The sequence below is a fragment of the Ambystoma mexicanum genome, chromosome 11, assembly GCF_040938575.1.
Source record: "Ambystoma mexicanum isolate Mex_15411 chromosome 11, UKY_AmexF1_1, whole genome shotgun sequence".
In the NCBI taxonomy this organism is placed as follows: domain Eukaryota; kingdom Metazoa; phylum Chordata; class Amphibia; order Caudata; family Ambystomatidae; genus Ambystoma; species Ambystoma mexicanum.
The window spans coordinates 1,273,812,024-1,273,825,874 of NC_090934.1; the positions used below are offsets into that span (position 1 = coordinate 1,273,812,024).

A 13,851-nucleotide genomic window follows, 5' to 3' on the forward strand; every position below is an offset into this window, starting at 1 on the left:
TCCATAACTGTGACTCGAAGTTGAAAGCCTGTTTGCATGCAACAAGTCACCCAGTAGCCGGAGGGATGATGATGCATCACAATTACGCCATATTGAAACCCCTGCATTGGTTCCATCTAGATTCTTCTAGGATTATTCTCAAACGTAGTTGAAGTTGTTTATTTGGAGAAACCAAATTATTTAGCTGCAATTTGAAGCTAGAAGGCACCCAATCATAAGAAGCCAACTGGCAGCTCTTAGCAAGAATATACTGGCTGAGTGCTTAGACAAACAAAATATGTTCCTGACTCACGAAGCAAATGCACAGAAAACGTGATTAAAAAAAGCGATTTTTATTTCATTTGGATAAAATACAACACAGGCATTATTAGGTGGAGTATTTAAAAATACATGTCATTTTTACTTCTTAAAATTCCTTTTTTACGCATTTCCGAGTTCTGCCACGCTGAAGTGAGGCAGCAATAGGGTTGTAGTAATCCAAGTTCTCCCCATTCTAATGTATACTTTTGTTTAAATATTGCACAAACATGTTGGCTACTTGTGAGATGTTCTCGTTGGGATGCATCTTGGTGTAACTGATAAACTGCCGTCTCGCTTTCTGCAGCTCGGCCATGCCGAGGTTTCTTGTAAGCTCTATGTGCAATCAATGTTAAGGAAATACTGCTTTGTGTCATTCAAGTTTAGATCCATTCGCTATTAAAGTCCTTGACATTGACTAGATATATCCAATACCAAGCAGTACTGGCCAATCGAAAGGCACTAGCTTTCCTAGAAATCCCCAAATGTTTTAAATCTTAGAATTTCTGAGACAGCACAGAATCTTAATGCTAATGCAATCTGCAACAGGGAAGTAGTTCTGTAAAACAAATTAAGAGAGACAAATTAAAGGTTACACGGCTATGTACTTTAAATAACTAAGCTTTGGGTGCTTAACATAACCATATGAAAGAACATACAAACGTTTAGATCAACTATTAACTTTCACGCAAAGCTCTGATTACATAAGGTCATCTTAATTTCTTGATTGCTTCCAGGGCTTTCCCACAATGTTATTTTGACATTTTCAAACCAAAGATTTGAACCTTTATTATAGCTTTTGTAATAATCTTTATCACTCCTACATTTAGTGGCTATGAATGATATTCCCTGTTCCTTCATCAAAGAGTCACTATTTGCTTGCATTGAAGTTCTTGCTTTGGAGTGTCAAAAGTATTCATGATATACTTTGTGGTCAATCAGAAGGAGGAGACAGACTAACAGGTGCTGTTTTCAAAAGGTGTTGGGCAAAATAATAAAGAAAAATGCCTAACTTTCCCTATCCCAAGAGTTTCCCCCCAACTAAGAATACTAGGGTGCTTGTTGTCAATCGTGAAAGTCCGCAATCAAAAGTCTGTCCTCCATCCAAAACTAACCTAGGCTGACCCTACCATTATTACTACTCAACCGTCTTTGGTGTGCTCTAGGTTAAGCACATTTCGGATTGGGGTTTCTCCTTACCGCTTTGTGCATGTCCCTCCTGGGACTAACAACTGTGAGACTGACTTCCTCTAGTTGGTTTCCCGCTTTTTACACTGCAGCACTTCTGCTCTCACGCCGCCTGTAGCCAGGTGACGCAGTGTTCTCCCTGAGTCGCTAGTTTGACGTCTCCAGCTCGTTTGTAATTCCCGGGTCTTGTTCTGACATTATTGTGTTCCTCCCACTTTTATGATGCAATGTTGGGGCTTCCCCAGCTTCTCAGGATAGTCATTCCTTTGTGTAGGAGTTATACTCTCAAGTTTCTTCATTTCAGTGTTTGACAGACAGGCATTTTTATCACTACTTTGTTCTTGCTCTTCACAGTACAAGGCAGTTACTTTTCTTCTGTCATTATATTACAATAACATATGTAAGAGGAGCCTAATTCTCAGTCAACGAATAGGGTTGGATTGGGCGTTTGAGGATAATGGAAAGAGATCCTCATTGGAAAGGGAGTCTTTATTCCCAAGAGGGTAATCTCTCCCTGTGAGGTCCCGTTTACTGCCACCCCTAGGGGGAATGTTGCATAGCGGCTCACCTCCATAGGCTCATAGGAAAAGGCTCCCCCTTGGGAGCAGTGACTGAATCCCACACTTCGTCACAGCTTCCATTGTTTATGTCTGATTCTGCAGGAAAATTGCCAGAAAAAGGTTCCCAGATAATCTGTGTAAGATTTAATTCAGCAATAATAGGGGAGCGACATAGAAAAACATTTAGAAATTCTTCAACAATGCTATACAGTTCTGTGAGAACAAGGTGTACATTAATGTTTTGGGTGAGCCTCAAAAAGGATTGCTTTGTGTGTGGAGAGATTGACGTCAAAAGGCTTTGCACAATGAAGTTACACAATTTTATAGGTAATACATTTTATTTTATTGAGAGCTTAAGAGGCTTACAATAGAAATGCAAGAGAACGTAGCTCATTTTAAAGCAAAATTTGCGAAACAGAGGCACATAAAAAAATCAAAGATCCAAAATACTGATGCTAGGCAAAAGGACTAAGAGGGAAGGAAAACCGAGGTAGAGAAGATTATATATTGAAGGGGATCTTGCTGTAAAGTAAAACCAATGCACATATATTGAGAGGAGTTGGACTACCATTACATTAAAATACAGGAGCAAGAAAAAGGAAAGGGGATAGAAAACTAAGCAGACTATGATAAGCCACCTAGAGTGAGGATGAGATTTGTATAGTACTAAAAACTAAAGACATCGACTTAAGGAGGATGTGTGGTATTGGGGAAGAAAGAGGGAGAACCAATAGTAGAGATGTGAAAGGGTGACAGTTGAATATCTTAGTCTTGCTGAAGGCAAGAAGCTGGCAGATTTGTATGATGTTGCAAAGATGCTGAGAAAACCAAGAGAACTATATGAGATGTGGAAGACAAAAGAAAAAGCAAATTGGGCTTGAGCGATGGATAAAAATCATGGCAGAGTGAAGGACCAATAAGAGCCAAGAGAAACTTTTTTTTATATGGGAGGTGATAGTGTGCTACCCAGTGTTTCATAAAAAAAAGTCGGATATACTAATGATTGGGATGGATAAAGAAAAAAACACTTTTGGAAAATGAAATAGCAGTAACTCATCAGCATACACATGAAATGAGAACTTAATAGAATTTGTGTCAGCCGCTAGATGTGGAATAACTGAAAAAGAGTCAAACTGGAAATATACCATGAAAATGTGTTATGAACAAAATATACACTAAAAGAATTATAAACATATATGCTCACGTGCATTGTGTTCATCCTCCCAACTATGCAATCAGTCATCACTTATACCACTAAATACATATTGAAAACTTTGTCATTAAAAAGGATATTTTTTCGTTGGCACCAGGCACAACAATCAAGTCCCCCGGAACACTGGTTTTCTGGGCATTTAGAAGAGCCTGCAACGATTTGAATAAAAGAAAAGTGTACTTCTTCATCCCATTGGAAACATAATTATGATATGTGGAGAGTGCTGTGTGACTTCAATTAAAGCATGGAGGACTAAGCCATAATTTTCATGCATGCATGATCATGCAATTCACATCAAAGTGATAGTTCCAGATTGGTGTTCTGTATTCTGGATCACATGATCAAACTTCTCCATAGCACCCCCTTTTTCTCACTGTACATAAAACCAGGCATCTAAATCTACAGCCACAACACTCCCACCCCTTCTAGTCAGGAGGGCCTGATGTTAGTATTGCTGCTATTTCTCAAGCTAAAGCAAATGAAACATGTACACCAAGCTAGTAATAGGAGTTTACAATCCAACATACCAAATACTATTTTTAATTCCCATGAAATAAATATTTTTTCCAAATGGTTCCCACAGAATGTTCTTTGCAATGCACATCTGATAACTGGCGTTTGCATTCAGGAAGCCAATGCATCAACAATCATTTATAAACGATGCAGAAAAAAAAATGTGTTGGAATACATATTTCGGTTTTTATCTGATCTCTGCATACCTTCAAGTTCCCTCTTGACCCGGAACTGAAGGTATGCGGAACTGAAGGTTCGAACTAAAACGAAATCGCGTGTATTTCTACCACTGACATGACTAGATAATATTAAATCCCACATCTTTGAAATAACACGTCTGCCAGATTCTTTACGTTGGTCAGTGCTGTAATGGCAGGTGGGACTGCATAACTTACTGGTACCTAGTTTTTTGACCGTTGATGAATAAAGAACGGATTTGCAGCCAGTGGGTGGTCAAACCTGTGGCACAAGGTTGTAGTCGGAGCTCTAAAGCAACCGCTTGATTTGTGGAGCTATCTTTCCAGCATGGCCAAGCAAAATCCTCTTTAGCTTATTCCCCAGCTAGTTTCTTTTGGCAAGGGAATGCATGTTTCGCCCAACACAAAGGAGGACCAGGCTCATGGTGCACTTTTATACCACTTAAGTGCGGAAAAGGAATACGATTCTGCACCTAGCCATGGGACGAGAACCATTAGCTTGCCACGCCCCCACCTTACGAACAGCCTCAGAACTAAAATGCCAAATGCGTTGAGATCACACCATACAAAGTGAGAAAAGAAGCCAAATAGGAAACACTAAGACATTCACAACCCTGCAAACTAAAATACAAATCCTCCAAGCACAGATCAACAGTACAGACGCTGCCTGCCCACATGCTATAAAATGGTGTTGGCCAGTGATGACCTAGAAGAATCTTGATATACCCATTTGCCAATTAACAGGAAACTGAAAATGTCACGGTTCTTGAAAACAAACCCCCCCTCTCTTTCACTAAAGTTCCACTGTGCGCAAAGTCCATTACCTTACTTTTCTTTTTTACTTGGACACAGAATATTTAATATATTAATGTTACTCACCATAGTGACTAGAGTACTCAGTCCATAGTCCCATTTCCTCCATCCTTGTGGGTGTCCTACAACATGGGGATGGTACTGGAACCTTTGTCAGCAAAATATTAAAATTTAACATAGCGTGCAGGGGCTCGGCCTCGGGAGTGTGAACATCCCGCCGAGGCCCCGTCATCTGGCGTCTCACCTCAGTCCCCTTTGAACACATCGGACACATAGATGCCTGGCTATGCTCATTACATATTAGCCTCTGGTATACTAGTGAGGGAAGGCGTGTGGGACGTATGGAGGAAAGGAGACTATGACTAGGCTTACTCTAGTCACTACGGTGAGTAATGCTAATTACTCATACGTCCCGTCCCCTTTCCTGCATCCTTGTGGGCGATTTCACTGAACAAGAACAGGGTGGAGTTGTGGTAACATGCCTCGCTAGGACGACGCAAAAACGTTCTTCAGAACCACCCGACCAAACTCTGCATCGCGCCTGGAGCTGGTGTCCAGCGGGTAGTGCTTACAGAAGGCCGGCGGAGTGGCCCAAGTAGCCGCCTTTCTGATGACCATCCCAAGAAGCAGGTTCTGAAATGTGACGGGCATGGCCTTGGCTCTGTTCGCATGGCCATGAATCCTCTCAGGAACAGGTTTGCCCATTGCCGTATATGCCTCCAAAATGGCCTGGACCATCCAACGGGTGATGGAAGCCTAGGAAGCCTGAGAACTGGGGAGGAGCCCCCAAAAGTCAAACAATGCCTCGGCCTTCCTGAAAGATTTAGTTTGAGAGAGATACAACTTGAGTACCCTCTCAAGGTCCAAGGAATGAAGGGCCTCTTCTCCCTCTGACTGCGGGTTCGGGAAGAACACCGACAGGCAGATCTCCTGGTTCAGAGGAAATGGAGAGACCACCTTAGGAAAGAAGTTAGGGTGAGTTCACAAGATGGCCTTGTCATTGTGAAACCTAGTGAAGGGCTTGCACAAAGACAACATCTGCCGATTACTAATCCTGCGCACAGAGTTGAGAGCCACCATTAAAACTGTCTTCATTGTCACCAAGCCGATGTCCCGAGGCAATCGGGTCGAAAGGCTTGCACTGCAAAGCTGCAGGAACCACATTGAGGTCGGAGACAGGGTGCAGCCTATGGATTGGAGAAAAAAAAAAGCCTAGACAACCACTTAAGGTGGGACAAGTATCCACCTGAATTCCAGAACGAGCCAGGTGTGCTGAAAAAGCCAGTATGTCATCCAAAGGACCAGTGACGGGGTCCAGACCCTTGCCACGAGCCCAATGACAGTCCCTAGTCCATTTTCTCATATACTGGGACCGAGTCGAGGGCCTTCTGGCCTGCTGAACGATGAAAATTGAACATGCTGAAGCCTCAGCTGGTCAGGAATGAGGCTACCAGCGCCAGCATGACCGGGTCCGAATGGAGACCGGAAGGTGCATGGGACCCTGAGGGCGCAACTACAGCAGGTCTGAGCACCAGGGTCTCGAAAGCCAGCGGGGGGCAACCAGGATGAGGCTGCAATGCACGATGCCCAGAACTTGCAGAGGGTCCACTGGAGCAGAGAAGTGGATGGAAACGCAACACACCTGCGCTGTACCAACAAATCTGGAAGACGTCTCCCAGAGACCCCTTACTGTCCTGCCCATGAAGCAAATTGGGGGCACTTGGAATTCAGAGGAGATGCAAACAAATCCAGGTCCGCGAACCCACAACACTTGAAGAGGGGCAACAAGGAGTTGGTGTGCAATTCCCACTCGTAGGAGTTGAATCCCAAACGGCTTAGCTGGTCTGCTTCTGCATTGCTGTTCCCCGCGAGGTGGACTGCTGAAATCCAGACACCCTCTGTCAGGGCCCATTCCCGATCGATACTGCCTCCATGCAGAGAATTGTCCATCCTGACCAGAACGGACCTGTCCCTGACCAGAGGCAAAAACACCTTGAGGGCCAGGCCCACTGCCCTGAGCTCGAGCAGATTGATATGCAGGAGGGCTTCTATCCTGGACCATGCATCATGAATCACGTAGTCCTCCAGAGTAAGCATGCCTATTGGCTGCAATGTGTTTTTTCTCCAGCTCTCCCCGCCGAACCGGAAGGCAACGCCAGCCCTCCTACAATGCCATATAAGGCCAGGAAAACAGCACAAGGGGATGACTCGGCTATCCTGGAAAACCAATTAAGCCTTGTATGCTGTGTCAGACAGCTGCATCGGCTTGTGATTGCACTGTAGCTTGCCAATTCTCGCCCTGCAATCCCTGCACAGCATAGCCTGAACTGGCCTGACCTTCCACCCCCCTACAATCCAATCCATATGCCAACTCAGCCTAATTTCTTCATCTTGTGACCTTTCACTCAAACAGGCTTCTCATCACTGCAGCAGCACTCAACTTCCTTATAAGAGTCGATACTCACACTACATGTTTGCCCTGCAAATAAATCTCAATTCCTTCGTCTACCTATCCTTTAGCTAATACTGCTGACATAGCCCCCAGCCCTTTAGGTGTGGCTTTTCCGGCCTTGCAACTTCTACTACCACTATTACACTAGCTCGCTGCGAGTTATGCCTCACCACCTTGCTGGACCCAGTACATGGGGCACGACAGATCCTCCCGCTTTAGAGTCCCTCTTTTCATATCCTTACCATTGCATTTGTGTTTGGGATTAATGCTGAACAATTTCCGTCCTTTAGCCCACTGCCTTTTGCAACCTGCTAACTTGCAGCCTATGATTGTAACCGGCTGCCAGGAGAGTAACCTGCAATCTTGCAGCCTAGCACACCTTGCTTATCCATCCTGCCACCAACAATCTGTGCGACGTCAATCATACCATCTTTCGCCTAGTCGCATGCATCAAGCACCCTCTCCCCCCCGCACCATGGGGCGAGTGTGCTACCATGTATTCGCTTACCTATTTTGTCTATTATGCCTTGTACATGTTTGTAACAGTCCCCCGCACCAGGAGGCAAGGCCGAGCCACTGTGTGTGTGTGTGTGTGTATATATATATATATATATATATATATATATATATATATATATATATATATATATATATATATATATATATATATATATATTTACACATATACATATACACCCATAGGTGCATCTTTGCCCAGTGTGCACTATAATATGCATCACACACTTTCTGTAACTAGCACCTAGATGCCTCTGGGTTTTGTGCACTGAAATAAATTAATAAATAAAACCTCAGGCCAGCCTGGTTGTTCTTGGGTACCGCAAAAATCCTGGAATAGTACCCAGAGCACCTGTCTGAAAGAGTAACTGGTTCTATCGACTGCATCTTCAAGAGCAAAAGGACCTCTGTAAAAGAGCTGGGGACCCGATCTGATGGAGGAGAGGATGGTAAAGGCCAAGGAAGAGGAAGACTGAAGCCAGTGGAGACTAACGATAGGATCCACAAGTTGCTGAAAAGACGCTTGCAGTAGTCCTGGAAAATAGCCAAATGCCCCCCCCCCCCACAGGCAAGCTGTGTTCCCTGACCTTGACGTCACTGCTTTTTGGAGTCTGAGGCAGGGCAGAGGAGGAGAAGCGCAATGCTTCTTCCTCATGTTGTCACTGGGCGACCAGTCAGGCTTCCGTGTACCACAGTCCTGAAACCCCTTGAAGCCGGATAAAGCGTGAGCGTTTGAACTCAGTACTGCCCTGGGACTGAGGGAAGGATTTCTGTCCAGGTTTTGTCAGGATAGCTAAGGACTCTGAAGTTTGAGTTGAGGTTTTCTTTTTGTCAACTCATCATTGGTTGACGAAGGAAAAAGGTCCATGCCCTTGAAAGGCAGATCAAGTATCTGCTCCTGCACGCCAAATGAAAACTTGGTGGCGTGCATCCAAGCCGTCCTCATCTCGACACCAAGCCACAGTCCTTGGCAGGCTGTGTCGATGTGGGAGATCGAAGACCCCATGAGGTCCTGCGCAATGGTCTGGGCGTCTGCCAGACCGTCCTTGGAGCAGGCTTGCTTGTACAAAGGGAGGTTGGGCAGAAATCCTGCAAGCTCCCACCACAGCTTTTGGTTAGCCGCAGCGAAGGTGGTTTGCTGCAGATGCAGTCCTGAGATAGAATGACAACACTTTCCAAATGACTTGAGGACCTTGTCCTCATTGGAGAGACAAATGGAGGTGGCTCCCGTGGAGGAAGACAACAAAGATGATGGTTTAGAATATAAGGGGTCTGCAGCCACCACTGAAGAATGCGACTTCAGCCACCGCTGAAAAATGCAGCTGCAGGTGGGAGGCCAGGAGGATTGTCTCCCCATCCGTCAGCCTGAACCTACTGTCCCATTTCTTGTTCAGCTGGGAGTTGGTCCTGGGCTTCTCCCAGACCTTTTGCTTTTGTGCCACCTGCAGGACATCCTTCTGGAGAGGGATGCCAGACCAGACCGTGGTGCGCTTACCCAAGAACTCTGCTAGCACTTCCAACTCTTGGGGGGCTGGCAGAGGGCCCCTCCTCCCAAGAACTCCGCCAGGCCCTGAAGGCAGTCATTAAAGGCCTTAACCGATGCCGAGGGCTCATTGCCCTGGGCGTCATCATCTCATCGTCACCCCACCCCCCCCCTTTTTTTTTTACAGCCCAAGACGACTCCGGGCCCTGGGACACAGGTGCTGGAGCCTCTCACCCCCCCCAGGAGCCGAAGACAGGTCCAATGGCTGTTGAGGGGGAGACGCTGGCGTTACAGGAAGAGGAGGGGGGTTGGGGGTGGTGGTGGTGGTATGGACGACTGGTGGAGTCCGGACCCGGGTTTGGACCGGCACTGGAACCGGTAGTGCTGGTGGCATGGGAGGAGTACCCAGAGGAGGAGGCCGGGCAGGCGCCACCTGAGGAATGACCTTAACAACATCCTTCAGGAGCCCCTTCATCTGAAGAAGCGTTCCTCGCAAGCCGCCAGATTCCCTGGGGAGGGGGTGGGGGCAGCCCACCGAAGATCAGGGCCTCAGCTCCTGGTGAAAGCGCCGAGATTCCTAGTGCATTAACTGTAAGGCAGCAATGGGTAGATGTATCCTTGAGGAGACCAGAAACCTGTACAGTAGGATCTGCTGCCGCTTCCCAAGGGGGAGGGGGCTGGAGACATCCCACAAAGCCCATTTAATAGGCGAAAGCACTGACAGGCTCTGAGTTGATTCCAAGATGGCCGCCGGTCCCACAAGCCCCCTCACTTGCCTCTGCACATTTTTTAAGCCTTGCGCCATGCCCTATGCGGGAGGGCGCGAAGGCCCGGAGCCAACACAGGCCTGGGACATGGGGTGGATACAGCTTGGGTTGTGCACACGAAGTAGAGGAGTCGACCTCCGAGAACACTCTGGTAGGCGCTGAGCCCTCAACCCGCTGGCTGGTAGTCGAAACACCCTTACTCAAGACCTTAGAGCCAGCTCTGGTAGGCTGGACGCCCTCAGCATCTGTGCCGATAGCCTGCTGGATTGAGCTGAGGACAAACTCTGAGGTGGCACTCGACGATCCTTTACCCATTGGGGACGAAGTAGAAGATGATCTTAATCGCCCGTCCGAGGACAGGCTGGTAGGGCCCCTCAGCTTGGGAGCCGGTAGCCTGGATGGCTTCAGGTCTCCCCCCGGAACACCCGGAAGAGCTTTCAGACTCCTCGTCTTGGGAGACAGTGCCATAGAGGCCTCTGGCCTGCCAGATCTGGAATGCGAGGAACCCCCATCCATTGGACCCCCATGGAAGGATGCCACGCTGCGGAGCTGTGTTAAACAGAGGACCAATCTTGTCTTGACGAGAGGTCACAGCGTCAAAGTCCTTAAGGTAGGGAGGAGGGGAGGTGTGGAAGATCTCCCTCCACCCCGAAAAACGATTCTTCAATGTCTTGTGACCAAGAGCGCTGCAAGCCGAACCTGTGTCCCAGCGATGGTCAGGCCCAAACACTCAAGACCGAGTGCGTGGGTGCCCGAGGACAGGAACGAGCGGTCGCAAGAGACATCTCATGAAGCTTCCTGCAGCTGACATGCATCGGGGGAGGCGAGGCACCAAAGGGAAGTGAAGTAAGAATGAAAAAAAACAGGCAGCAAGCAGAAAGCTAAAATAAACATTTTTTTTAAAAGTCCATGCGCTGACTGCCAGGTCTGACACCGTCTGTGCGAAACAAGGGATTGAGGAGGTGCCGAAGGTCAGAACCTCAGCGGGGTGTTCCCACGCCCGAGGCCATGTCCTATACTAAATTTAAAGGGGGAAGGAACAAGTTACTTACCTGTAACTGTTCTCCAGCATGGGTCTGGCATGGATTCAAATGCTCATGAATATTCCCCGTCGTCAGGCAGGGAATCCTCGGTAAAGAAAAAAAAAATCAGTATCAGTTTCGATTCTGATCTGACTTTCTTAGTAGTAACCAATCACTGATCTCTGGGTCATTCTGCCCACAGCCAATGATTGTCCTCTCCCTAGGACCCTCCCCTGGCAGCCATCCTCAGATTCGGTAGCACGTAAAGTGGCAGTATGACCAAGTGAAGCGCCACAGCGGAGAAGGAGGGAGGGTTCGCATGCGAATCCATGCCAGACCCATGCTGGAGAACAACAGTTACAGGTAAGTAACTTGTTCCTTCTCCAGCATGGGGTCTGGCATGGATTCACATGCTCATGAATATAAGAATACATAGCAGTACACACATGCACAATCAGGGGAGGTGGCAAAGGCTCAACATTAAGCAACTCTTACCTCCCCAACAGGCCCACCTTCAGGCAAACATGTTGCGCGGCACTGCTTGGCCGACTCTGGACTCCTCCCTGGAATCCCGGTCGACGCAGTAGAATCTCGTGAAGGTGTGCGTCGACCTCCAGGTAGCAGCCCTGCAGATGTCCAGCAGGGGCACACCAGACAAGAACGCCATAGTAGCAGCGATCGCTCTGGTCGAATGGTCTCCCGGACGGCCGGGCAACGGTCGGTTTGCCAACCGGTGACAGTGCATGATGCAGCCGGAGAGCCATCTGGAAATGGAAGCCTTTGAGAGAGCCTTCCCCTGGTTCACAGGTCCAAAGTTCACAAACAGCTGTGATTTCTTCCGAAAATCTTTGTTCGGTCCACGTAGAATTTAAGCGCTCTAGCTACATCCAGCGAGTGCAAAGTCCTCTCGGCCGAGGCGAAGGCGACGGGAAGAAAACTGGTAACACCAAGGGCTCGTTAAGATGGAAGTCCGACGGCACGTTGGGCATGAAGGAGGGGTGCGTCCTCAGCACCACCCTCGTATCATGAAAAGTCAAGTATGGGGGCATGCAGGATAGGGCCTGAATCTCTCCCACGCGTCGTGCGGAGGTGATGGCTACCAGGAACGCGGTCTTCCACAACAGGAACTTCAAAGGAGCCGAATGCAAAGGCTCGAATGGCGGCCCCATGAGCCTGGTCAGCACCACGTTGCGCTCCCACGCTGGGGCTGGAGCCTTCAACGGCGGGAACGATCGGAACATTGCTATCATAAATTCCTTCACCAGTCGATGAGACCACAAGGACGGCCGTCCTGTAGCTCTGGTGTATCGGGAGATCGCCGCCAGATGTACCTTGATGGAAGCGCAAGCTAGTCCAGCCTTGGCCAGCAACAGTAGGTATGATAGCACTTGAGGTGCCGTAATCCGTAGAGGGTTGATCTTCTGTGCACGGCACCAGACAGAGAACCTCTTCCACTTATGTCCGTAGCACTTGAGGACGCCCTGGCCTTTGCAAGAACCTCTCTGCAGTCAGCCGGGATATCGTACCCTCCGAACTCTAGTGCTGCAGGAGCCAGGCCTGCAAGTTCGGCAACTCCGGGTCGTGATGAAGGATGGCACCTCCTTCTCTGGAAAGAAGATCTGCGTCCGTCGGCAGCTTGACCGGTGGGGACGCTGACAAGTCCAGAAGGTCCGGGAACCAGATCTGCCTCGGCCACGCCAGTGCAATGAGGATCATCTTGCACCGGGACCTCTTGAGCTGGTTGATGAGTCGGAACAGCAACGGCAACTGAGGAAACGCATATGGGAACAGGCCGTCCCAGGGGAACGAGAAGGCATCGCCCATGCTCCTTGGCTGGGGAAACCTGCTGGCAAACCTCTGGCATTTGGAGTTCATCGCCGTCGCAAACAGGTCAATCTGGGGTTTGCCCCATCGCTGAAAGAGTCGATCCGCTTGTTCCTGGCGTAGTTCCCACTCAAGGCACGAGCGCAGCTCTCTGCTGAGTGAGTCGGCGATGGTGTTTTTTATCCCTGCCAGATGAAACGGCACCAGAAACATCCAACAGATCCTGGGCTTCCTTGGATAGGGCAGGGGATCTGGTTCCGCCCTGCTTCCTAATGTAGAACATTGTGGTGGTGGTGTCAGTGAAGATCCTCACCACCTTGCCCTTGAGCGACGGGAGAAAGAACCTGAGGGCCCAGAACACTGCACGGAGCTCCAGGATGTTGATGTGGAGCGACTTCTCCTTAGGGAGCCAGAGGCCTCTTGCGTGAAGCTCATCCGTCGTCACCGTTACCTGGTGGGCCGGGGTCTGAAAGTCTGTCCCTGCTGCCAGATGAGCGTGGGTGCCACACCACCGGATCTCTCGTTGGAAGGTCTCGTTGAGGGATCCTATCCTCGAAGCTGCCCGTTGCTTGGATCCAGCGGGCGTCGAGGAACTCCTGTAGAGGGCGCATCCAAAGCCTGCACAGGCGCACAAGATATATGCAAGAGGACATCATCCCGAGGAGGGACTTGAAGGACCTCACCCTGGCCACGTCCGTGGCCAGCAGACGCTGCACCTTGCCCAGGATGGCCTTTGTCCTTTCCTCCGACGGCAAGGCCAGACGCGCCACTGTGTCGAGCTTGGCTCCCAGAAACAGTGCGACTTGTGAGGGGACCAGGTGGGATTTCGGGAAGTTGATGGAGAACCCCAGGTCCGTGCTGGACGGTCTTCGCTGTGTGTTCTACAGCAAGCTCCCTCGTCCCTGCACAGATGAGCCAATCGTCCAGGTAGGGGTAGACTTGGATCCCCTGCAGGCTCAGTCGCGCCGCCACTGGTGCAAGGCACTTGGTGAAAACCCTGGGTGCC

The 13,851-nt window shown here is 48.8% G+C and overlaps 1 protein-coding gene across 2 annotated transcripts in view; it reads right to left on the reverse strand.

The window, feature by feature from the left end:
* Positions 1-316: 316 nt before the first annotated feature.
* Positions 317-13,851, reverse strand: part of KTI12 (KTI12 chromatin associated homolog) — a 298,251-nt gene continuing 284,716 nt past the window's right edge. For both annotated transcript variants that reach the window (XM_069624748.1, XM_069624747.1), the window contains 2 exons: positions 3,336-3,407; positions 317-634 (listed from right to left, as the gene is read on the reverse strand). In XM_069624748.1, the coding sequence (XP_069480849.1) occupies positions 494-634; positions 3,336-3,407 (213 nt within the window). In that variant the 3' untranslated portion in view covers positions 317-493. The remainder of the gene's footprint in view (positions 635-3,335; positions 3,408-13,851) is intronic.